The sequence below is a fragment of the Sylvia atricapilla genome, chromosome 13, assembly GCF_009819655.1.
Source record: "Sylvia atricapilla isolate bSylAtr1 chromosome 13, bSylAtr1.pri, whole genome shotgun sequence".
NCBI classification, from domain to species: Eukaryota; Metazoa; Chordata; class Aves; order Passeriformes; family Sylviidae; genus Sylvia; species Sylvia atricapilla.
The window spans coordinates 2,752,147-2,773,496 of NC_089152.1; the positions used below are offsets into that span (position 1 = coordinate 2,752,147).

Consider the following 21,350-nt stretch of genomic DNA (forward strand, 5'->3'; position numbering starts at 1 on the left):
TAATTGATGGACTAATGGCAATAGAAGAAAAATACTGCAGCAGCTGCTTTAACAGATGCTTCTTCAGAAACATTTTAATCCTTGTGATATGACAAATTTTTCTAGATTTTTTTGCTTTTACTTCAGTAGAACTCAGAAAAAGAAGGAAAAAGTTAGCAAATACTAGAACAGCTTCTAAGATACAGCCAGTCTTTGCTCTGCTGTTATGCTCAGTGCTACATTACTTTTCTTAAGACAAGAAAGTGTAAGAATCACAAGTTTTAGGATTCTTGACATGAAATACTTCTTGTGTATGCCATTAAGCAAAAACAGATTGAGGAAAATCTTGGATTAGATTAACAACTCCTCTTCAGGTAAAAACCTCTCCCATTAGAAAGTGAAATAGTAGAACATAAATCTTCTGGATGGAGGGCACAAAAAATTTAAATGGGACATGTCCCAAGATATGGAAACAGAAAGGGGAAGGAAGAAAACCATCATGGACAGGAAAAGGTTCTCTTATGTTCCCAGCTAAGTTATTCAACTCAATGCAGGAACACAAAGAGAATTTTAGGATCAAGAATATCAAACTAGACAGCCTAAGTCTCAGTAAGCAAGAAAAGCTCCCTGGATTTTAGTATTTCCAGATTAAAGTAACTGTCCAAAACTTATGCCTGAAGAAAATTATACCAAAGCCCTCAAAAAAAAAAACCCCTCGGAAATGTTGTATAAAAATAAATTTATTTCTCAACAGTGGAAACAGGGATTTATTCAATATCTACAGGAGTCATGGAGATTCTCTTCCTTAACAGAAAAAGAGAACAAGTATTTTCAGGAAGCCACCATGAAAACATGTGGATGACGATAAGATCAAACATTTGGGAAGAAATCCCTTCATTAAGTTGAATGCTATAGGTGGGCTTTGAAATATTTTATATTACCATTACCTTACAGACATTAAAAAATACATTTACTGCTTTATATCCTGTGCCAATGTTCCCCTCTCTTTCAGAGTCTTTTTTCCCATGTTAAGTTTGAGTGTTTGAAATCTGCATTCCTGATGAACTGTCCTTGGATTTTTCTGGAACCAAGGGTGCATATATCCATTGTAGAAGTCAACAGCTGTAAGCTTCTTCTTTAAAATGACTGTTTTGATTCCAACCCAGCCTTCCTTAAAAACAAACAAACAAACAAAAGGTGTAAGCTTCTTCCATGTTTAAAGCTATCTTTAGCTCCCATAGGCTGGCTTACAGAACACATTTTATTCAATGTCATTCAGGCTTACAGGTCAAATTCTTGCTTGCAAATATGCAAAGCCTGTTAATGGAAATCAAAAGTTTAAGGTATCAAATAAAACATCTGGTGCTGGTCTAAACTAGTACACAGACTGACAATGGACAATTAAGACAGAAGTTAGGCACCACACAAATACTAAAAACCTGATCTTTAGGGCAGTGAATATAAAACAAATGGGGAAAAGCCTACCTTGCAGCGAGCTATCAATGTTTGGGACATTTTATGGAACAGCACTGAACCAGGAACAACTTCACAGTCATTTACTATTTGATCTAAAAGCAAAGAAAGATCATCCTGCATTTTTATGCCAACAAGTACAGAAAAGGTTTGAACCACTTCTGTTCTTTTGAAGCACAATAACCATCTTGAGTCACTATTTTGCTAAAAAAATATTTTATTGTATTCTGTGTTTTATTATAACCAAATGAACAGAAACAATCAGAACAGTCATTCTCTGGCACTGCTCCATATTTGATCTGGGGACAGTCACTAAGCCCTGATCAGTCACACACCTTGGCCCACATGGCACTCAGATTCCTTAAGAAAATGTTTTTAAAAATTAATAATTTAAGAGTAAATACCAGAAAAACCAGGGATATTATCCACTTCCACAAAATCCAGGAGTTTAATGGTAGTACCCTTCCAGAGCGTCTGCAAAGGAAACTGCAAACAGAAACAGGTAACACATTGAGAATATTTTCACATTTACAGGCATTTATTTTCCTTTGGCAAAATACTTGTGATAATAACATTGGGGGAAAATTTAGCTGTATGTCTAGATAAGAGATTTTCCTTATCAGACTTAGTTTTCCTTACCCTTCCTCAACTGAAACCATTAGCCTATGCAGAAATGAGTTAAGCAATTAGCTACAACAGCTCTTGTTTGCACTGTTTACTGCCACACAGAGATGTCACTGCAGCATTCCAAACCTTCTCAAATACATCAGGGAAAATCACAGAGCTAATGAAACAATGTAAAATTTTTGAGCTGATTTCACAGTTGGGATCAAGTCTATGAAAATTCTCCCGCACATTAATTCCACCTCTAATGATAAACTACCAGGATTTTAGAACACATGCAAGATTACAGAGGCTAAAATAATTAAAATTGAGGTTTAGTAATTAGTTAAAATATCTACACCAAACTCAGCCATGCTATAGGACAGAAAAGGGTTCCAAAAAATCCAGTCTCACCATACTTCCTATTGCACGATGCAGTTGAATTATTTGTGCAGCTGTTTGCTCTTCCCATTTTATACAACTCTTTGCTATAGAGATTTTAGGAGCTGGGGGGAAAAGAAAAAGTAGAAGCCTTCTTATTTTGCTTTGCATCTTTTAGCAAGCAGCTGTACTACTTTATCCTATTTTAAACCTCAGTTTTTCTTGACCAATAATGGATCTACCATCCAGCCAAGGTACCTCAGACAAAAAGTGGAGAAAAGATTTTGTAAACAATTTGGATTATTTTTTATTTACTTGTTGCACTGCAAACTTGTATCATGCTTACAAGCACAGCTGTAACCCTTCTGTCTGCATTACAACCATGAAGAATAACAAACTCAGATTTTGTGACATCAATAGTGATTTTGATATTGTACAAGTAACTTGGAAAATTATTGTAGTAAGTCTGAAGAATTCTGAAGCATTTTTCTCCTGTATAACTTTTCTAAGCCAGAGAAAGCAGTGAAGAGAGCATATTGAGAAATGAAACAACAAAAAAAAATACAACCCAGGATGGAAGGAAACTTTCATTTTCCAGCTGATAAATGAAAAAATGAACAAGTCACATTAAAAACAATGTGTACCTACCAAATGTTACTCCTTCTTTTGGCTGCTCTTTTTTATTTCTTAAACTTTCAGGCAAGTTCTTCAAAACTGCTAACAGCTGCAAAATTAGATTTTGTGCAGAGTATTAGTCAAGCTAAGTTTAAGCAATAATAAACAAAGTAAAACTTAATTCTTCAACAGTGAAACCATCCTGTGAGCTTTTACAAAATTAGCTCAGATATTCAGAAGATGTGCATCCTACACACAGTAAAGACATCTTTCCCACTGAATCACAATTTAAAAATGCAAGGTTTTTTTACAGGTGATCTGTTCTCTGATATTAATCCCAGAACAGGACAAAAGATGTCTATTTAAATAAAAAAGCAGATATTCATTTAAATGAAAGAACCTGCACTGTTTCCACAGGCAACATTTGGGTTCTTTCACTGAACAGAAACACAACAGCAACACACAGGACTGACACTAATCACAGTCTTCTCAGCAAGGCAAAATGCTCACAAAACACCAAATTTCACATCATCCTCCCCCTAAACCTGAAGTCAGCTCAGAACAAGATTAGCAAGAATTCTGTTTGCACATGCTAAAAGCAAAGTATCAGTCAAAAGGGACACAGCTGGCAGGAGACTTTACCATGTTTGCACCCATCTTTGCCAACATCCCTTCCAGCTCCTGTGCTGTACAGTGGGGAGGAACAGCAACCTCTTCTTGCTTAATAATTGGACCTACATCAAACCTGCAAGGCAGAAAACATACAACCTTACTGGAGAAGCTGAAGCTTAATTAGCAATTCAAAAGTCTGCATTCGATACATTAGCTCAGTTACTAACTACCCTTTTTTATTCCCTCTAAAACTAATTTTCCAACTAATTTGCCATTATCAAATGTTTGATATCAAACACAAAGAAGAGAATACCAGACCTCTCCTGGCAGCAAGATTCTCCTCAGCAAGCTGAGACTGATATGAACATACAATTTACATGAGATCTCAGAAGAAACAACCTGAAATACTCTGAGGAAATTTGTTTCACACTTTCCTGAGATCTATTATTAGACAAGCATCCAAGAAAGAAAAGGTAACTAGAGTAATATATTTTCACAAGCCTCTTAAGCGAGAGTTTGGGCTGAAACTACAACATATAATGACAGGCAATTTCTTGCCTTCTGTTCACTTACAGGACATTACAGGCAACTCTAAAGTCTGAATACCAGATCTTTTCTGTTCTGTCACACCAAGCCTATACAACTTGTGCGACTGTCCTCTGTCTGTTCCCTGTGACAATGTTAAGAATTAGAGAACAGGCCTGGAGTACAAATTACACACTTACTAAAATACCGTAATTGTGGCAAACCTCATATAGTTAGATGAACGTTTTTAAGTGTTTCAAACTTTAAAATTAATCACACACATTAAAAAAAGTGGTTATGTAGAGTGACTTAAATGATGACTTCAGCAGTGATTATTTGAAGTCCTGAGAGGCAACAGCAACAGTGTGTAATCTGTAAAGCACACTAAACCTACCTTTTTGGTCTTATTTCCATAATTGTCACCCCAGTCACCTTATCACCGTGAAGCACTGTGTGGACTATGGGTGCAGGACCACGCCATCGTGGGAGACAGCTGGGATGGACATTCAGCACACCACTGGAGTGAAATATTCACAAGTTAGAATAGGAATGGCACCTGAAACATACGTAAATGGAGTGCAACAAACATTACAATGAAACTACTATCTGCTCATCCCTTCTCATGTGTTACTGGCTTAAATATGCACTTGAAGGAAAATTCACACCATATAAATGTCAGTTTCTCAGTGAACTGACTGAGAGATAATAAACAGTGAACTGAAAGAGAGATAATAAAGGCAAACATATTCTGCTGAATATTTGCATAAATTTATACCCATGTGTCAAATTACACAATGACAGCAACAGGGCGCAGGCTAAGCATGTGAACCCAGGGAAGCTGACCTCACCTACTGCAAGTCACAGATGCCACCTCAAAATGAGAGTGCAGCTTTGCTAACGAAGCGCTGACAGATGTCCTGTCCACACACTTACTATGGGAACTGCAGAATGAGGTCCTCGCTTAGAAGACGTCCGAAAGATGCCACCACTCCCACATCAAACTGCCCCACGGGTCCCGTGTGTGGCCACTCGTGCACAGGCAGCTGGAGCTCCTTGGCACAGCTCCTCACGGGCAGGTCCCTGGGCAGGCGGGAGGGCAGGGTCACCACCTCCAGCCGGGACACGAGCGAGTCCTCGCTGGGCTCCCTGGGGTGGACAAGGTGTTGAAGACCTCGTGCAGACAGTCTGAGGCGAGGGCTGGGTCGCCTCCGCCCCTCGCTGTGCCCCTGTGCCAATCCTCACAGTTTTCTGTGATCCCTGGTCCCTGTCCCACGCTCAGGCTCCTTCCCCCTCCCTTCTCTGCCATCCTCCGTGCCCAACCCCGCGACTCCACCTCATCCGTCAATAACCTCTGAGCCTCATCCCGAGCCCTCATTTCCCATCCCTCGGTGCCCAGCCCTATCTCACTCTCCTCAGCCCCTACCGTGACCCTCAGGCTCCGCGTCCCTCACGTCCCCGTCCCCCCTTCAGGCTCCTCCCTCACGTCCCCGTCTCCCGTTTCCCCTCTCTCCGGGCCCCGTCTCCCCTCAGACCCCTCTCCCCCGTGCCCGGGCGGTACCCGGCGGCCCGCAGGGCTCGCAGGGCGGTGACGGCGAAGCGATCGGTGCCGAAGAACAGGACCCGCCATGGCGGCCCCGGCGCCCTCCCGCCCTGGCGCCAGGCGCGCAGCAGCCGGGCCCGCATCGCGGGGCTCCCGCCGCGCGCGGCGATGACGCCGCGGGACCCGCCCCGCGCCGGGGCCGCCCTCAGCGCTGGGCCGGAGCCGCCGCGGTTGTGAAATTATAGAAATATAGAATTATAGAATTATAGGGGGGCCTGAGCGCGAAGGGATCCACAAGGATCGTGAAGTCCAATCCACAGCCCTGCGCAGGACACCCCAGTAATCCCACTCTGTGCCTGAGAGCGTTGTCAGAACGCTTCTTGAGCTCTGGCAGCCGTGGGGTCGTGGCCATTCCCTGCAGAGCCACTTCCAGTGGATGACCACCCTCTGAAAAACCTTTTCCTGACATATAACCTAAATCTCCCCTGATTCATCTTTATGTCGTTCCCCCAGTCCTGCCACGGGTCGCGAGAGTGAAGGGAACAGTGTCTGCCGCTCTGCTGTCCCTCGGGAGGATGCTGAAGACCACCATGAGGTCCCTCAGGCTCTTCCAGGCTGAACAAAATAAATTCCCTCAGCTGCTGCTCATAGAGCTTCCCTTCCACACCCACCCATCCTCCTTTGGATGCTCTCTAAGAGCATAATGCTTTTATATCGTGGTCAGCTGGAGAAGATTGACAGGGGATCTCGTTAATGCATCAAATGATCTCCTAGGGTGCTGAGGTACTAGTGCAAGGGAATTTTGGGTGGTACTCAGCAACAGGATGAGGAGCACTTAAATAAATTAAAAATACAAGAAGTTCCATCTCAGCATGAGGAAGGACTTCTTTATGTTGAGGGTGACAGAGCACTGGGTCATCTGCCCAGAGAGGGCATGGAGTCTCCCTGTCTGGAGACGGTCCAAACCCACCCGGACACCTTCACCCGTGTCACTTCCAGTTGGACTGGGTGATTTCCAGAGGTCTTTCCCAACAATTCTGTGATTTTGGTGTGGCCCTGACAGCTGCAGCCCCACAGTGTCGATGCTCCTGAGTGGTGTCACCCGTGGCCCCTTAACCCTGACCAGGAATTGTCCGCGCTGCCTCGGTGCAAAGATAATGCAGAAAAACGTCAGAGACTGAAAGGGCTGTTGACCCCACGGCCGCTGATCTGGCTCTGACACCATTCGAAAAACAGATCCATGGACAGCTTCATTTCAACAGTGACAGTGACTCAAAGAATGTTTTCTTGTAAACTATGGGGTCAAAATCACCACTTAAAGTAACTGTCTCCTCCCATAACGTAAGTATGAAAATATTTTATCATTCTGCAAAGTACATTCTTTCCCCCCATGGGAAGATGGCTTATTTGTATAGGTTTTAATGTAAATCACATAAATTCCCTGCGCATATAAATAAATCACAGTCTATCCTACAATCTTTGACACTAGGAATTTCTGCAGCATGGAGTGTGAGAATCTGTAATTGTCCTTTATGCCAGTGAAAATATGTAAATTACTTGGAAAATGGATGGCAGAATTTTATGTCAGATACATGAGAGAAAGATCAATAAAAAATTGAATTTTTCTGCCTTACTAAGTAATGCTATGTATATTCCTTCCCTTTTTCATGTCTGTTTGCCCATCATTAGGGTTTTCTTCTCTCAGGCATTGAAGATGCCACTGTCTCCTGTGGTGGTAAAAAGGAGAAAAGAATGAAAAATTGCTGTTACAGGAAAAAAAAATTAGTCAGGCCATCCTAACTGAGGTGCTTACATTCCTGCACCCTGAGAAAAGCAGAATATGCTACCAAGTACTGAGGTAATTTCCTAATCAGTATGTAAAAATCAAATGCTAAAAAACCCCTACAATTCTTTATTACCTGAGGAGTCCCATGAAAATACTTGGTTTAGTCACAGGCAGGACACTTCAACTCTGGGCACCTCATCTCAGTGTGTAAATGAAAAGTTATAGTAAAAACAAAAAATAAATGTAAACAGGAGGCTAGCAAGGATGAAGGAATGGCTTGTGCCTGAGAAGAGATTAAAACTCCCAGGGTGGTTCATGTTGGAAGGTGGATTGGAAAGAAAGGAAAGGCGAACAGTCTGACTTATCATAAATAGGGAACAATTCGTCATTGCACAATAACCAAGTGATTACAGGCAGTCATAGCTGTCAGGCCCCAAATGAGAGGAGCACTGTTCAGCACAGACTGTAATTTCAGGCCTTATCTCAGATGATGAAAAATACTCATGGTTTCCAGAGGCAGTGAGGGCAATTGCTGGAAAAAAAGGCTGGAAGGAGATGTCCTTTGTGGTGACAGCCAATACCAGTTCTCTGAGGTCTTGGGTGAAGCCCAGGATTTATCAACAACACTTCAGAAAGGCCAGGGACGTACATTTGTGTCTGGATTGCCCAAAAGTTGTGAGCTTGAAGCCAGAATCCAGCTGCTGCTCGATGTTAATTTCCAGGTATCAGATCCAGGCACTGAAGGTGTCATTGACACGGTATGTTGAGTTTCACCTGCTGTTCCTCCAGGACTTAAGCCCTGAGATGGATTCTCACTTCTGGCTGTAGTTAAGGCTCCTGGAAATGCTGTAACTCCATGCTGAGCTTTTGCCAGACTTACGCACAAACTAATTAAAGTTTCATTTGTAGTGAGTTTTTGAAGTGGACTTAAATTCCCTGCAGTACACTTGCTCCCACGTAATTCATCCTTGGCTCTGCTATGACAGCACATTTCAAACACATTATGGCTGTTATTCATTATTATGCCTTCGACGCAGTGTTCGTGAATTTTAACTGAAGATTTATTTTGATAGAAATTTTTTCAGAATGAAAGCAACTATCTAATTGTTTCACAAAAAGAAAAAAATCTGGCTTTCCTGCTGTATTTGAACTCTGCTTTTATACATGGAAAGGAAAAAAAAAAAAACCCAGCCCTGAATGTTTAGTTATTCTGTAACCAGGCATTTCAGGTCAAAGACACTGAAGGGATCAAAAAGATAAGCAAAATTAAAACACCAAGGTCAGACAAATTCTTCCCAAGAGTAGTGAAGACAAATCCAAGGAGGAAACAGGACACAAATCAGATCTTATCTCCACTTTCCTTCCTGGCCAAAGACACTGAAAGTGTCTCCAAGAAGTAAAAAGATATCTCCCATTAACCAGTGCCAGTGTTGTTGGGGGAGACACAGAATCAAATACGCACAGCCTCGCTGGAGAGGAGCCCTTCTGAGCACGTTTGTGGTTCTCTGGAAAAGGAGAGGATTACTGGGCACAAGAGCCAACTCTAACCAGTGTGGAACTGTTTTTATTTCCATGTACATCATGTCCTAAATATATCTCAGCCACCTGCCTGCATCCTGACCCTAGATATATACATCAAGCCATGTAGAAAATTGGGATGAAAGGGAATCTTCTGGGCTTTTGCAGTCACCCATTCTTGTGTTATAGTCTCTTCACCATAGCCAGTGCCAAATATCATAGAATCATAGACTGGACTGGGTTGGAAGGGATCCTAAAGATCATTTCTTTCCAACACCCTTGCCGTGGGCAGGGATACCTTCCACTAGACCAGATTGCCCCAGACCCTGTCAAATATGGCCTTGAAGACTTTATTTCAAGCTGAAAAACACGAAGAACAGGACAAACATAAGGATACTACACCCACCATCTGCAGTTCAGCTGGAGCTAACCAGAGCTAGCTGTGTGTCCCAAGCCCATTGGTGAGATGCATCTCTCTTGCTTTGCAGTGTGCAGCTCCATCCATGAATCAGGTAGCTCAGGGAGGAGGAATGCTCCTTTCCCAATGTGGCTGGCACAAAAAGCAGTGCATGAGTCTGCACAGCCTCTTAGCAGAATTAGCCAGGCATTACCAGTACCTGTGAAAAAGAGATGGAAAAACCTCTGACTGGTGCTTCAAGCTTTGCATGCAAAGTTGTTTGCTCTGCTAAGATTCTCTGACAGCCTTAGAATGGCCAGTCATTGGGGGAAAAAAAAAAAAAGGATAGTATCTGCTTTATCAGGACATGCTTCCTGTATGCAATGAGGACTGAGACAAGCAGAGTGAACATTGTGATTTATTTAACTGCAGAGTAACTTATTACTGAGTGTCATTCTACTCAGCATGCTCTTTTAATACTAATTATGCCAATAACTTGAGCAAATAAACTGGAAGTTGCTACAGCTCATTCTTTGGCAAAAGGTCATTCACCTCGTGCTGTAAATGGTCCCACTAAAGAGGTGTGTTTTTTCAGGGGCTGGAGTGCACCTCACCTGTTGAACTGGCCTTCACACATGACTCAGGAGCAGAATGAATCACGGCTTGTAGCATACCCAGAGCAGGAGCACAGGGAACCTTGTATCACCACGGTGCTCAGAGGAGATGTCTTCGGATGACAGGGCTTAAAGAAGAAATGTAGCTTCCTCCCCGCTGGGAACTGCATGTTTCTGGTGAGTTGGCAGAGATTAACGGGCTTTCCTGCTGCACTGGCTGCTGGGTTAATTTATAGCTATCTGTAAAGAAAGGCTTATTTATTTATTCCCGTTAGAAAGCTTGAATCCTTGGAAATTTTAAGTGAAGGCAGACTTTTTAAGGAGAGACTGTCTGAATGGCGAGTAAGAAGCAGGCTTTATATGCAGGGATAACTCCTGCATATAAAAGCAGTCAAAGGAAAATGTGTAATATAACTTAGATTTGCTCTTTAGCTTTTTACTTTACAGTGGTTAAAAAATAGCACAGACTGCCTTCTTGCCTTAATATTTTAAATATTAAACAATTCCTTGTGTTCTTTAATGGAGCTCAGACCTAATGTAATGTACCTTTATAAACCATACCATCCATCTGCATGTCTGTGGTGTGACATTGTATATATATCCTCTATAATCCCAAAGACAGGAGATCCCACTTTAACACTGTATTTGGAATAACTGACCCATTTTAATGCAATCAGCTAAGATAAGATAACCACCAGAAAAGAGTCTGGATGACAAGAGGGGACTAATTTAAACAGACTGAGATATTCTAAATGCATTGTCCCATATTGTGTAGTGAGTTTTGAATACAGAACCTAGAGGGACATCTTAACAGAAGCTGTACTTGATGGTCTTTCCGAAAGATTTTCCCCCAACTTTACTTAAACCAGTATAATACGTATCTAAAGTCTTCTCATTTGCAGAATGAGGGAAAAATGTGTCTTAGTGAGCAACCACGAAAATCAGAGCTGGCAAAAACCACCATCGAAAGCACAGGGTGGTTTCACAGCACCACGTGCTGTGCCCTGGCTGGAAAGAGGCCACGTGCAGCTGTGGATGTGCGTGTCCTTGTGTTCCCACATGGCACAGCCCCCTTGCTGGATTATGTCAACCTTTAGAGCACCAATCCCTCAGCTCTGCCTTCTGCATTTGATATGTCTCAGATCTTCAAGGGCTTCCATTAGGAGAAAGTTTTTTACCATTTAAGTGCTGGGATCAATGCATGCAGCAAAAAAGCAGTCCCTTGCCATTTTCCTGTAGTATCTTGAGATTTCAATGAATGCTAGCAGAGTCCACAGATCCACAGAAGGATTTGAAATAGCATTGGTGTGTAACTCTTTGTTCCTGAAATACATAATACTGTACAGATTTTGCAGCTTTTGATGTTAAAATTCCATTTGCGAAAAGAAAGTATTTACAAAGATGTTCAGATGTCAATATAAACTCCAAAGAACACAGGTAAAATGTTTCTTGAGAGGCACTAGCCTCTTTGTTCTTTCTGCCTCCTTCCATACGAGCATAAAATTGATGAGCTCTCTCTCATTTGAGCTTCCCCTGTTGTACCCAAGCTGGGAAGCAACCTCAGAAGGGTCTTGGGTGCCTTCAGGAGACCAAAGTGCACACTCAGAGTTGCAGAGGCCTGGATCTCAGGGCTCATCCCTGTCCATCAGCCACCAGAGTCAGTGCTGAGATGTGCAGGCAGGGGAGCAATGGGGAACATCCCTCATGCTCTCCCAGCTGGTCTTGTGCTGGTCACTCCCAGCTGTGCTCACCCACTTTGGGATGTGGGCAGCAGGGCAGAGCAGCTGTGTGGGGGAGGCTGGAGGAGGTGCCTCTAACAGAGTCTTTCAGGCTAGAAGATCCAAACTCCACAAGCATGTCCAGCCCAACTGTGGGAGTCACTGTTTCCTTACTGGGGAAATTGGTGGTTTAGGCAGAATCCTGCTCAGACTCCACTGGAGTAGACACACTGACCTGACAACTTTGTTTTGTAACTTTGATGAATTAAATGAATTTTTGTGAATTGATTTAGATGTAAAAGAAAACAGGAGTTTCCATAAAGTCTTTTAATATAACAGGAGTTTCCATGAAGTCTTTTACCTAAATGTCTTGTAAATGCACAATAAGTGTCCATTCTGCTGCTGTGTTTTACCTGCGAAGTTCTGGCCTCCCATGTCTGGGGAGATTTGGCAGTTGGTCACTGCTTGATGAAGTAGTGAAGTACTTCCAGCAGCTTTTCAGCATCCCTGCTGTGCATAGACACCAGGAGGTAACCCACAACTTATGAAACACCTTAGGGGAAAATCAGCACCATGCTTGTCAAATATTCCTCTGCTAGCAAATGATTACTCAGAAGCCTTGCACAGCAAGATTTAACACATTCAAGTGCCACTTCTTATTAGGGTGTAGTTGACTTGTAACTTATTTTCATTGGCACCAAGGCCTTATTTCCTCCTTTGTGAGGGGTGATCCATGTGAATAAGCTAAAGGTTACCTGGATGGAAAGGTAATTGGCACACCTAACTGCAGGGTGCAGCTTTACCCGTATTTTCTGAAATACAAAATGGACCATGTACTTGAGAGTCCCCTCCTCAAAGAATTGCTAGCAGGTGGTTTTCTGGCAGCAGGGAGTAAGCTTGCATGCCTGGTTAGCTATAAAATGTGAACTTTGAATTGTGAAGACATTGAGAATGGGGGGTAAAATAGTAGCAATCATTAGGTCTATAACCGAGGGGACAAATGCTTCCCTGAGGAGTCAGCAACAGTGTTGTGACACGCCTGGCACAGTGGAACATGCTTGTGAGCAAGTTTCAGACAGCACCGGGCCACACAGCAAAGGCAAGTAGAAGTTGAAAGTATCAGACTGTCGTAAAAGTGTTCATATAATAATTAATGGCCTGTGGGGCCAGAATGTCTGAGGGACACACGTGTGTTGTGGTGTCATTGACCTGGCAGTGGGTGATGGCCAGCGAGCAGTGGGCTGGGGAGAGCCACCTCAACTTCTCACCAATTCACAGTGGACAGCCAGAAACCCCTGCTCAGGGCAGGTCCCTTCAAAGGAGACTGAAAAACTGATTTGGACAAACAGCCATAGAACTTGGATTGATGCCACTAACAAATGAGGGACTAAAGGTCAAGGAGGACTTATTGTTTCCCTGAAGGATGGAAGACACCGTAGCCTCAATGGCAAGCAGCCTTGCCTCCTCTTGGAGCTCAGCCTTCCATTTCCTCATGTCCACACCCTTATTCTGCCATCCATGGGTTGGCATTAGGTAGCCACATGCAAAGTATGTATTTTCTAGGGATCATAGCAGGGGAACAAGCAGGGAAGCTTTGTCAGTTGGGGAGGGGCTGGCTCACAGCAGCTGAACTCTCATCTGCACACGTTCACCTCAGCAAGGCGTCCAACCCCAGGCAGCAGACACCGTGCCAGACCCCTCTGCTGTCTCCTTGGTGGTCCAGGGATTTCTGCACCCTGTCCTGGCAGCTCAGACTCACATTCATAGGAGGAAACAGATGCTGAGGTACATGAAATCCTCTCTCTGAATAGAGCTGGAGTAGGGAGGGGAATCAGGTTCTCTCTCAATTTCTTTGTTTCTCTGTCTTTTGCAGGCATCTCCGCACTGAAGAAATACTGTGAAGGTGTGATCCATCCCACCTACATATAAAATATGAAGTTTTTCTGGATAATCCCATTTTTCCTGCTGCAAGGTATAGTCTTGGCCTAAAGCATGAGAGTGTGGGTGAAGTAAGTCATATGTGCAAAGACCTTAACTTCCTAGAAATACAGTTCCTTTCTATGGGGCTATTTTCCTCAGTATATACCAGCAGCAGCCTGACTGAGCCAAGGAAAAAGTTGCATCCCAGTTCCAGAATTTGGTGTCGTTCCCATCGGCATTCTGTGTGTATGTTCTGTGCTTGGGGTTGGCCACACTTGTATGTTGGTTTCTTTGCAGACACTGAAGCTTTTCTGGTAAAAAATGCTAGAGTCAAGCTGTGTATACAAGCCAGCCTGACAAATAGGAATTTATTGCTGGAGGACTGCAGTCAATAGTCAGATTTCCAGGACTGGTCTTGGCAAGGCAACTCTTCGGTGAATTGTGGCACACAGAGCTGCCTCTCCACGGTGGGAGATGGGGAATGTGGAAAGGCCTTTTCAGCATCCTGGAGTCTTTGCAGCCCTGATGCCCCAACATAATGGGGTCTGCAGCCAAAAACACTCTCCACATCTCAATACATGAGATCAGGCTGTGCACTCAGGGCTGTATTCTGTCTGCTTGGAGAGACTGGGCAACCCTAGGAGTGAAGTGGGGAAAGTCACTTCCAGTCTGAAGGGCTGCAGTGAGTGACTATTGCATTTTTTTCTTTCCACCACAGCTGAGGCAGAGCACAAGTACCTCCCAACCACCCTGGCCAGCACACATGTGGACGAGCACACAGCAGCAAACGTTACCCTTCCACTGGGCTTGGAACTGCAAGAGTTGGAGGAGCTGCTCTGGTTCTTCCGCAGAGAAGACCGTAAGTCCCATCAGTGTTCCTGGGCTGAGACACAGTCCTTGGCTGTTAACTTTTCTGCCTAACAGAGATGCCTGAGGGCACTACCTGAGGAGGTGATTTACCCCAGACACATAAACCCCTCAGTCTTGCCTCTAGAATAAGCAGGCCATAGGTGAAGACAGGCAGGAGGCTTTGCTGAGATAGTGTCTCTGGGGTTCAGCCTCTTTCCCGGCAGAGCCTGCCAAAAGAGCAAAGGTCTCTTGTGATTTTGGCAGGGTGGAGGGAGCAGATTGACATAGCAGCAGGTCAGCGTCATGAGGATCAACTTCAAAGCCACAAAAATCAAGGACAGAGCATCCTGGGTGTCCTCAGAAAACCCCTGGCCAGGCTCTGTGGATCACAGTGTGCTGTGCCTGCTAACACTGCCTCTCTGCTTTCCCTCAGCCTCAACATGGAATTACTCTGTACTTGCACTTTCCCTCGCAACCCTGATTTTGGGTCTTGTTCTTCTGACCATTAACATTGTGCGAAACAGGTGAGACAGGAAAATCTGAGAATCTTTTGGTGTGTGGTGGTGCCCTGAAACCCTCCCAGGCAGACAGACACAGGGGTTTGGCAGGGCAGGACAAGCTCTGAGTGATGGGGAGAACAGCCATGACAAACTCCCACTGAACCATTTTGTTATAAAACCTTGCCTGATGCCTGCTCGCTTTGTGTCACTTGGAACAAGCACTTTCTCTGAGCCTTGCATCAAATAATGTTCTGCACAACTCTGCCCAGCCCAACAGGGCTGCTGGGAGGTGATGGTAAACGTGGTGGGAGGTGCTTTCCCCTAAGTATTGGCGCTCTGGAGCAGGACTCCCGACCTTTCCCAATCCACATCCCCACACAGCTCCTCAGTTGCTGCACAACCCCGCAGCTGAGGAGCAACTCGCTGTTTGCTACGGCGCGAAAACTTAGCACTGTGTCTGTCAGAGCTGCCGTCCTCAGACCAGAGAAAAAGTAACGCCGTGAGCCTGCCTCGCTCTCCCTCTAGTGACGGCTGGCTGCTTGCTGCTCCTGCCGTCAGGAGCTGGGTGCTCTCCAAGTGTGAATCCTACAGCTGTGTGTGCTCAAACACTTCAGAGCACTTACCTGGCACAGCTCACCTGGCGGCAGTTTGCCCACAAGCAGCTGACGTGTTCCAGGGACACAATGCAAACTGATGGCTGTGACCCTCACTGGGGTAGGTGCCCTCAGATGTGGGCTGGGCTTGCTGCTTCACTCTGTGTGTCCTTGCTGTGCCTTCCTTGCAGGAAAAGGAAGATGCTCGTGAACGGAGGAGCAGCACAAACCACGCAGGAGGCTGACCTGGATGCCAAGCAAGCCCTGATGCCTGTGCAGGAATACAGCCTGGCCGAGCCCCTAAAGCAGGAGCCAGGGCCCCAGGAGCAGAGACCAGGGGATGTCATGGTGCAGTGGAAGGATGGGACTGTCACATCCCTGTACACAGAGGTGTCTGAGGCAGCCATATAGTGGCAGCTGAAGTCAGCCCATTTAGGCCTTAAGGAAGGTGTTGGAATTCAGTTCATAGGGGTGCAAGCTTAAAAAAGCAGTTTAGCCTGGGGAAAGGGTGAAACAAGAAAGGAGCAGAGTTGTACCTGCAGGAGGTGCTCTGGGCTCCTGCCTGGCTGGTGTTCCCCCACTGCTCTTGGCTGCTTCCAGCCTTCCCTCCAGTGCCAGCTTCGTCTCCTCCCTCAGGTGCTGCAAACAGGTGAAAGCTGAGTCACTGGAGGAAGTGGGAAGCTTGTCCTGCAGTCAGCCAGGGAAAGCACCCTCACTTCCCATCAGGAAAACAGCAACACTGAAGCTGAGGCATTTTTATTCTTTTCAGAATCCTCTTTATTAAAATACTTTCCAAAGTGGTTGATCAAAATGCCATATTGATTCTCTCAGTCAGTAAGGTCATATATATATATATATATATATATTTATATGGCTATATGTACAAATGTAGACATGGACGTTTTACTCTGCAAAGTTACTGCAACTCCAGGGAGAAGCAGAACATTTAACCTGATAGAGCACCTGAAACCAAACACCCAGCCCTTGGCCCTGGCTTGGGCACAGGTAGAGCCTGGTCTGCTCCAGGATTCCCTTTGTGTCCTTCACTGGGCATGTGTAGAAGCCATGAAATAATTTAGGACATTGTTGGAAATGCATCTTTTAAACAAAGGCTTTTCAGACCATGTCCTTATCAGCAAAGTGTATCCTTGCAAAGCCTTTGGAAAGGGATGCTATAGTGTAAAAAGTTTATTAAAAAATAAAAAAGCAGCAATTTTGATGTGACTTTGCTTGATGTGTGGGTATCAGTTTCAGGCCACCTGAGGCCTTTAAGCAGCTGAAACAGTATTTGCACCTTTTTTATCTGGATTAAAAAAAAAAAATTCTTCTTACTTATTGCTTAGTCAGGGACCTGTGGGATGAACAAGATGGGTGCCTCCATGCTGGATTAATGATTAATTCCCTCTTCCTGGGCTCCTGTAGCTGTGTGTGAGGTACCCAAGCTGGCTGGTGGCCATGGGGCTGGTCCTTGCCCTCCCAATGGTATCCACAGCTCCGGCTTCTCTGGGAGCTGTGGCATCCTCACAGAAAACTGAGCTGGCCCTAGTGCCAGTGGCAGGACAGGGTGAAAACACCACAGCAGCACTGGGCAGGGGCAGGCAGAGTGATGCCACAGCCCATGTCAGACCCTTGGCACTCTGCCTGCATGCCAAGTTGCCACTGCTGGCTTTGCCCCAGCGTGGAGACTGAGGCCACCATCTGCCAGCAGCTGCTACAATGCCTGTGAGTCCACCATGGAAGGTCTCAGCCTCTGTAGAGCTGGAGGGATGGATGACGGTCTCTCCCCTCCCTCTCTGCAGCCCACAGGGATGTGTCCTAAAATATCTTGAAGCCTTTCAGCAAGGTGAGCGTGGGAGCCTTCCTTTTGCTCTGAGCCCGCGAGGACTTGACAGTGACCAGCTTGGCCTGGGCCACCGAGGGGATCTCCTTGTAGTTGACCGTGGAGAGAGTGTTGAAGGTGCAGGTGGCCAAGCTGTGGTGGGTGGGCAGGACCACGGGGGTGGCCACGGGTGGGCAGGGACGCTCCTCGGAGATGAAGAGTGGCCGCACGGGCAGGTTCCACTCCGCCTGGCGCCGCACCTCGCGCACGGCCTCGTGGAAGACGTGCTGCACCCGAGCGAAGTCCTGGCATGCTGACACCTCATGGAAGAGGCACCCAAACCTGCTGGCGAGGGACATCCCTTCTGCTGAGGGCACCTGCCTGGCGAGAGGGGAGAGGATGAGTGCAAGATCCCTTGAGGCATGGCAGCCACCCGGAAAGGGTGCAGGTAAAAGATCCTGCCTCCTTCCCAAAGAGCACCAAGGTAGCATCTGCTCATCCTTGCCCTGGGACAAGCAGGTACATGAATCCAAAAGAGTTTTGCCTTTCCCAAAATCCCAGAGTAATGGTCTCTTTGTGGCCCTGGGGAATCATGCAGCTTCTCCTGTTAGGGATGTGTTCCAGGAACCCAGGAATGGGTGTGATGACAGTGTGCTGAGAAGCAGGGAGGAGGAGATGGAACAGGTCCTTGCTTTGGGGAGGGGGATACCTCCATCCTGGGAGCGCAGGGGTTCCAGCAATGCATGTGACTCAGGGACCCGTGGGACCACAGAGCAGCACAAAAGGCCAGAAAAACATATTGGGCACATCCAGTCCTGGCAGTGGGGCTGGAACTAGAGGGCTCCAGGGAAAGGAAGGGCATGTCCAGAGGGGCTCCACTGGCTCAAGCCCTGCCAGGGATGGTGACGCTGCCTCACCACTCAGCCAAAAAACATCCTACTGAAAATACCGATGGGCTCAAAATAAACACATCAGCCCTCGGGCAGGAGGGCAGAAACTTCAGAGATGTGGGAGGATGTTGCAAATACTAACGGGGGTGGAAATAACCATAAAAAAAACAGATTTGGGTTTTGCATCCCAGCTGGAGGGATTGGGGATCTGTGAGCTCTCTCCCACGGGGAACAGGCAGCCTTACCGTGTGCCCCATACCTGTACTGCTCCATGTCCAGCTTGTTTCCCAGCAGGAGCACGGGACAACGGCGCTGGCAGCCCCGTGCATGCAGGGTGAGCACCTCGAGGTAGCGCTGGCAGCCCTCGAAGCTCTTCCTGTTGTCGATGCTGTAGACAACAAGGAAGGCACTGGCCCAGCACAGGTAGCGCTCGCAGTTCCCGGGGCCATCCTGGGGGTGAGAGGACAGGCTGAGCTACAGTCCTGTCATGGCCCAGCCATAGTCCAGCTGGTCATCAACCCCCCAGTGCCTTACCTGGTCAGCAGTGTCCATCACCTTCAAGAGCACAGGCTGCTGGTCCACCAGCTCCTCTGAGGAGTAGGTGTCCTCTGCAAGAAGAAGGGTGGTTGTATGAGGATGGGCTGGCACATCCCGTCTTCTTCAAAGCCAAGCAAAGCCCAGGATGCTTGGGACACCGTGGAAAAAATTTCAGCCCTGATGAGGAGCATCCTCCACCAATGCCTCCCACCTTACTCCTTCCTGAGACAACATTATTTTGGGGGATTGGTGGTGATGTTGCTGGGCAAGCCTGGCTAGCAGCGCTTATTTTTCCCCACGTGCTGCAAGCGTGGGCTCCCACAGGAGAAGGAGGGGAGGGGAAGGAGCTTGGCACAACAGCACCCAGCGCTTGGCCCTTATCAAAAAGCCATGGCCTGATGAGATAAAGTGAGCTGAGGGCTTGACATGGGACTGTTTCCCAATAAATCAAATGAGAGGAGCAGTCCTTTTTTTTGGAAGAAGGACAGGCAGGGAGAGCCGTTGAACCATTCCCCCAGGAGAAAGATGCTTTCTTTGGGCCAGCTTTTAACGGATGTGTTTCGGAAAGGTTTTGACGTGGGAAGATTAAACCACATTCCCAAAAATATCTGAGGAAGAAAGGATTTATCCTTCTTTCTAAGAGTCACTGAATTATGAGGGGCTGGAGTTGGTTCCTGGACATGGTCCATATCTCTCTAATGTCCTCAATAAATCATTTATGGTTCTTCCCCACGGCCTGGAGTCAGGCCTAGGAAAATAGTTATTAATTACTCAAATGAGTGGAAAAAAAATGCCCAGAACTCTCACTGCAAAACTCAGCCCCAGGGTCGCCTGGTGTGCACCCGTCCTCATTCCCTCAGCTTTTTCCCTGCCCAAGAGACATGAGATGCTCCTCAAAGAGCCCCAAGAATGCAGCTTTTGGGTTTTTGGGGTCAATGCAAGAAGTCAGCTTTCCCCATGGGAAGTACCCCGGAGAGGGCACTGCTTTCACTCCTATTTTCACGATGGTTTTGAGTCAAATCCAGCCCTTCTTGTTTTTTATGTAATTTTGGGTGCGTTGTTTTTTCTTTCCCCTTACATGCCACATTCATGGGAAACGTGGGACATGGGAAGGAGGATGCTCTATGGGATTAGAACGCGCCTTACCCAAGTTGGGATCATATTCACTGATGAACCTCTTGGTTAGAAACTTCACGGTCAGAGCTGCAGGAGGTGAAAGAGGCAGGTGAGGCAGGTGACCCCTCAGAGCACCTCGATGTTGTGCCCTGCCCGTGGCTGCGGGTGCCCGTCTCACCTGACTTGCCGGCGCCTCTGCACCCCAGGATGGCCACGTTGCACTCGGGGAGGGGACTCTGGGGCGGCCGCTCGCTGCTGGCTCGGGGTTTGCCGAACATCGAGGACATCCTCGGTCCTGCGGGACAGAGCGGGGGGGACGTGGAGCACCCGCTGCCGTGGGATGGGGACCTTCTCACTGCCTGGCTCGTGGGTGCCCCAGCCTGGGGGAGAGAAGGGCTCAGCGGCACCAGAGTAGGAGGTCTCCTCTCTTCCATCCGCATCCTGAAGCGAGGCTGGCTGGCATCCTCATCCCACGGTGGCGGACGGCACCCATCCAAAGAGAAGGACCCCCAGCCCTCTACCCACCCATCACACCCCAGAAAGAGAAGAGAACCGCGGCCTCCCACCTTAAAACCCACGGCCGGAGGGGACGCGGGTTCTCCGTAGGCGCGGGGCCGGGACAGCAGCAGCCCCTGCACGGCCGGGGCTGCGATGAATGAGGCGGAGGCGAGTGCGGCTCCCGCTGCTCGGGCTCCAGCCAAACTCCTTGTAAGGAAAGCTGCCACGCCGCGGGGCTGGACACGCTGCACCGGCCACCCCGAGGACGGTCCCCCCGGCAGAACACACGCCGGCACCCCGAGCTCCCCCGGCTTCGGGCGGGGACCCCGGGCCCGAGACCTGCCGTGCCTCGGCTTGGCGACCACCTCGCCATGTCCCGGCACCTTCTTGAGCTCTCAGCTCCTTGCCGTGTCCCCAGCAAGCCCAAGCCTTGGTCTCTGTGTCCTGGCTGAGGCCGGCGCACTCATCACACCTCCGGGAGGCAGGAGCGGCGCCCGGAGCTGCTGTCCAGCCACTCCTGCCCGCACCACCTGCCCGGCTCCTTCGGGTGCAGCTAAGCACGGACACCTTCTGCTGCCGGCAGAGGCTTTCGAGGGAGAAAAATACCCTTTTCCCACCCAAAAGACTCTGTCCCATGAGGAAAAAAAAAGGGAGCCCGGGGAGTACTCACCAGTGCCCGCACCAATCCATCAGCCGGCACCCAGTGGCTCTGAGCCTGAGTAGGTGGCGGAGGCTGAAGTCAGCGTTGTCATGGTGATCACAGCCATTTGGGATAGGGCTCAATGCCCGGGACCACAGGATACGGCCCCCGGGCCGGCCCCGAGGGACCGCGGGGGGGCCACAGCCGAGGCTGGGGGGCGACGGCTG

The 21,350-nt window shown here is 47.3% G+C and overlaps 3 protein-coding genes across 5 annotated transcripts; 1 reads left to right on the forward strand and 2 right to left on the reverse strand.

Annotated features, from left to right (window-relative positions):
• Positions 1 to 701: 701 nt before the first annotated feature.
• On the reverse strand, positions 702 to 5,875 carry MTFMT (mitochondrial methionyl-tRNA formyltransferase). The gene is made up of 9 exons (XM_066328225.1): positions 5,747 to 5,875; positions 5,122 to 5,334; positions 4,583 to 4,705; positions 3,694 to 3,796; positions 3,085 to 3,160; positions 2,470 to 2,561; positions 1,857 to 1,938; positions 1,465 to 1,547; positions 702 to 1,150 (listed from the first exon to the last, which is right to left on the reverse strand). The coding sequence occupies exons 1-9, from the start codon at positions 5,869 to 5,871 to the stop codon at positions 950 to 952; spliced, it is 1,098 nt and encodes a 365-aa protein (XP_066184322.1). The 5' UTR covers positions 5,872 to 5,875; the 3' UTR covers positions 702 to 949.
• A 3,962-nt stretch (positions 5,876 to 9,837) lies between these two features.
• On the forward strand, positions 9,838 to 16,778 carry SLC51B (SLC51 subunit beta). 2 transcript variants are annotated; one of them, XM_066328229.1, is made up of 5 exons: positions 9,838 to 10,220; positions 13,635 to 13,733; positions 14,400 to 14,540; positions 14,964 to 15,054; positions 15,815 to 16,778. In XM_066328229.1, exons 2-5 carry the CDS (start codon positions 13,694 to 13,696, stop codon positions 16,032 to 16,034), a joined length of 492 nt encoding a protein of 163 aa, XP_066184326.1. In that variant the 5' UTR covers positions 9,838 to 10,220; positions 13,635 to 13,693; the 3' UTR covers positions 16,035 to 16,778. The 2 variants fall into 2 exon arrangements, with proteins under 2 accessions (XP_066184326.1, XP_066184327.1); XM_066328230.1 differs by having other exon boundaries at positions 15,821 to 16,778.
• A 159-nt stretch (positions 16,779 to 16,937) lies between these two features.
• On the reverse strand, positions 16,938 to 21,350 carry RASL12 (RAS like family 12). 2 transcript variants are annotated; one of them, XM_066328227.1, is made up of 6 exons: positions 21,154 to 21,350; positions 20,164 to 20,280; positions 20,016 to 20,072; positions 18,867 to 18,940; positions 18,592 to 18,782; positions 16,938 to 17,823 (listed from the first exon to the last, which is right to left on the reverse strand). In XM_066328227.1, exons 2-6 carry the CDS (start codon positions 20,270 to 20,272, stop codon positions 17,439 to 17,441), a joined length of 816 nt encoding a protein of 271 aa, XP_066184324.1. In that variant the 5' UTR covers positions 20,273 to 20,280; positions 21,154 to 21,350; the 3' UTR covers positions 16,938 to 17,438. The 2 variants fall into 2 exon arrangements, with proteins under 2 accessions (XP_066184324.1, XP_066184325.1); XM_066328228.1 differs by lacking the exon at positions 21,154 to 21,350 and adding an exon at positions 20,552 to 20,711.

What these genes read in the sequence shown, in the direction of transcription:
- MTFMT (XM_066328225.1), bottom strand. Translation starts at nt 5,871, where the DNA reads ATGCGGGCCCGGCTGCTGCGCGCCTGGCGCCAGGGCGGGAGGGCGCCG. An exon ending in ATGGAAATAAGACCAAAAAG is followed by an intron (nt 3,797 to 4,582) that starts GTAGGTTTAGTG and finishes TCTGCCTTGCAG; the next exon opens with GTTTGATGTAGGTCCAATTA. An exon ending in CAAAGATGGGTGCAAACATG is followed by an intron (nt 3,161 to 3,693) that starts GTAAAGTCTCCT and finishes CTAATTTTGCAG; the next exon opens with CTGTTAGCAGTTTTGAAGAA.
- RASL12 (XM_066328227.1), bottom strand. Translation starts at nt 20,272, where the DNA reads ATGTCCTCGATGTTCGGCAAACCCCGAGCCAGCAGCGAGCGGCCGCCC. An exon ending in TGATGGACACTGCTGACCAG is followed by an intron (nt 18,783 to 18,866) that starts GTAAGGCACTGG and finishes TCTCACCCCCAG; the next exon opens with GATGGCCCCGGGAACTGCGA. An exon ending in CTGGACATGGAGCAGTACAG is followed by an intron (nt 17,824 to 18,591) that starts GTATGGGGCACA and finishes CCCTCTCGCCAG; the next exon opens with GCAGGTGCCCTCAGCAGAAG.
- SLC51B (XM_066328229.1), top strand. Translation starts at nt 13,694, where the DNA reads ATGAAGTTTTTCTGGATAATCCCATTTTTCCTGCTGCAAG. An exon ending in CCCATTTTTCCTGCTGCAAG is followed by an intron (nt 13,734 to 14,399) that starts GTATAGTCTTGG and finishes TTTCCACCACAG; the next exon opens with CTGAGGCAGAGCACAAGTAC. An exon ending in GTTCTTCCGCAGAGAAGACC is followed by an intron (nt 14,541 to 14,963) that starts GTAAGTCCCATC and finishes GCTTTCCCTCAG; the next exon opens with CCTCAACATGGAATTACTCT.